Source organism: Oncorhynchus tshawytscha, linkage group LG16, assembly GCF_018296145.1.
Source record: "Oncorhynchus tshawytscha isolate Ot180627B linkage group LG16, Otsh_v2.0, whole genome shotgun sequence".
Lineage (NCBI taxonomy): Eukaryota > Metazoa > Chordata > Actinopteri > Salmoniformes > Salmonidae > Oncorhynchus > Oncorhynchus tshawytscha.
The window spans coordinates 86,194,533-86,197,032 of NC_056444.1; the positions used below are offsets into that span (position 1 = coordinate 86,194,533).

Below are 2,500 nucleotides of genomic sequence, written 5' to 3' on the forward strand. Positions count from 1 at the left end.
TTCCTGCAGCGATGATGTATCCTAGGAAGGAGATGTTGGAGTGATGGAATTTGCATTTCACTGTTTTAACAAAAAGATGGTCCAACACACCGGCATCAAAAACTAATCCCAACTGTAAAGTTTGGTGGAGGGAGCATCATGGTTTGGGGCTGCTTTGCTGCCTCTGTGCCTGGACAGCTTGCAATCATCGATGGAAAAAATGAATTCCCAAGTTTATCAAGACATTTTGCAGGAGAATGTGAGGCTATCTGTCCGACCAATTGAAGCTCATTAGAAGTTGGGTGATGCAACAACACAACGACACGTTTCACAGAGGTAAATCAACAGCGGAATGGCATCAACAGAAGGAAAATACACCTTCTGGAGTGGCCCAATCAGAGTCCTGACCTCAACCTGATTGAGATGTTGTGGCATGACCTCAAGAGAGCGGTTCACACCAGACATCCCAAGAATATTGCTGAACTGAAACAGCTTTGTAAATAGGAATGGTCCAAAATTCCTCCTGACCGTTGTGCAGGTCTGATCCGCAACAACAGAAAAACTCTTGCCAAATGAGGGTCAACCAGTTATTAAATCCAAAAGGGTTCACATACTTTTCCCACCCTGCACTATTTACACGGTGTGTTCAATACAGACGTGAAAGTGAGTAGCAGCAGTGTAAAAACAAAGGACGGGTCAATGTAAATTGTCCGGGTGGCCGTTGGATTAGTTTAGTCATTCAGCAGTCTTGTGGTTTGGGGGTAGAAGCTGTTAAGGAGCCTTTTGGTCCTAGACTTGGCGCTCCGGTACCGTAGCAGAGAGAACAGTCTATGACTGGGGTGGCTGGAGTCTTCCTCTGACATTGCCTGGTATATCGGTCGTGGATGGCTGAAAACTTGGCCCCAGTGATGTACAGGGCTGTACGCACTACCCTCTGTAGTGCCTTACGGTCAGATGCCAGGCAGTTGCCATACCAAGCAGTGATGCAACCAGTCAGGATGCTCTCGATGGTGCAGCTGTAGAACCTTTTGAGGATCTGAGGACCCATGCCAAATCTTTTCAGTCTCATGAGGGGGAAAAGGTGTTGTCGTGCCCTCTTCAAGACTGTCTTGGTGTGTTTGGACCATGTTAGTTTGTTGGTGATGTGGACACCGAGGAACTTGAAACTCTCGACCCGGTCCACTTCAGCCCCGTCGATGTTAATAAGGGCCTGTTCGGCCCTCTTTTTCCTATGGTCCACGATCAGCGCCTTTGTCTTGCCACATTGCCAGGACTCTGACCTCGTCCCTATAGGCTGTCTCGTCATTGTCGGTGATCAGGTCTACCTGTGCAAGCTTTATGATGGTGTTGGAGTCGTGCTTGGTCACGCAGTCGTTGGTGAACAAGGAGTACATGAGGGGCCTCTTTACTGTTGATGTTGAGACTGGTGTTTTGTGGGTACTATTTAATGAAGCTGCCAGTTGAGGACTTGTGAGGCGTCTGTTTATCAAACTATGGAAAGATGCTGTGGATTTTTTTTAAAATAATGTCCATTTTAGAATAAGGCTGTAACGCAACAAAATGTGGAAAAAGTCAAGGGGTCTGAATACTTTCCCGAAGGCACTGTGATGTATTTTGTGCTGTCAGTTTTTCTAACACAGAGAATGCAGAAAAATGTACATCAGAAGAGCAAATTAGTATTTAAATCAGTTACACTGTGAAATTGTTTAGTTGCTGGAAGTGATAATGTGTCTGTTGTGTCTTTTCAGAATCACTAGAGTTGATCGCCACAGCTGCCGAGCACTCCAACACTGCCATCAGAAAGATGGTGAGTCCTTTTAACAGCTGCCGAGCACTCCAACACAGCCATCAGAAAGATGGTGAGTCCTTTTAACAGCTGCCGAGCACTCCAACACAGCCATCAGAAAGATGGTGAGTCCTTTTAACAGCTGCCGAGCACTCCAACACAGCCATCAGAAAGATGGTGAGTCCTTTTAACAGATCAGACACAACCGAACGCGAGCAAACCCATCACACGTCGCGGGGCCAAACATTACTCCTACCTCCACCACCCCAAACCGTTCGTTCACTCCAGATAAAACGCCACCCCAGCAGAGACGCTGTCATTTAACACGAGGTTGTAATTAAAGGTGATTTATTCATCTGTAGCTGTTGTTGAAAGTCCCTTCTTTCTCGTTGTTAATTGGTGGCGTGTTTGGTGTTTTCCCTCTTATAGCACGTTGTGGTTCAATATGACTGATTTGACTCATTCTTTTAGCTCCTAGTGGAGAAGAAGGCCTCTGCAACGTTACTTCATTCAGTCCCTCACTGTACTGTATGTTCAACCACTGTCTCTGATTACAGGAGCGCATGCGTAAACTGCTGAAGGTGTATGAGTTGCTGGGAGGAGAGGAGGACATCGTTAACCCTACTAACGAACTCATCAAGGAGGGACACATCCTCAAACTGTCGGCTAAGAACGGCACCTCACAGGATAGATACCTCATCCTGGTGAGTGACACACACACACCTGACAGGACAG

At 46.6% G+C, this 2,500-nt stretch overlaps 1 protein-coding gene across 2 annotated transcripts in view; it reads left to right on the top strand.

Annotated features, from left to right (window-relative positions):
- The window catches only part of fgd1 (FYVE, RhoGEF and PH domain containing 1), a 124,811-nt gene that overhangs the window by 97,737 nt on the left and 24,574 nt on the right, over positions 1-2,500 (top strand). For both annotated transcript variants that reach the window (XM_042299830.1, XM_042299831.1), the window contains exons 8-9: positions 1,728-1,786; positions 2,323-2,469. In XM_042299830.1, coding sequence (XP_042155764.1) covers positions 1,728-1,786; positions 2,323-2,469 — 206 coding nt within the window. The remainder of the gene's footprint in view (positions 1-1,727; positions 1,787-2,322; positions 2,470-2,500) is intronic.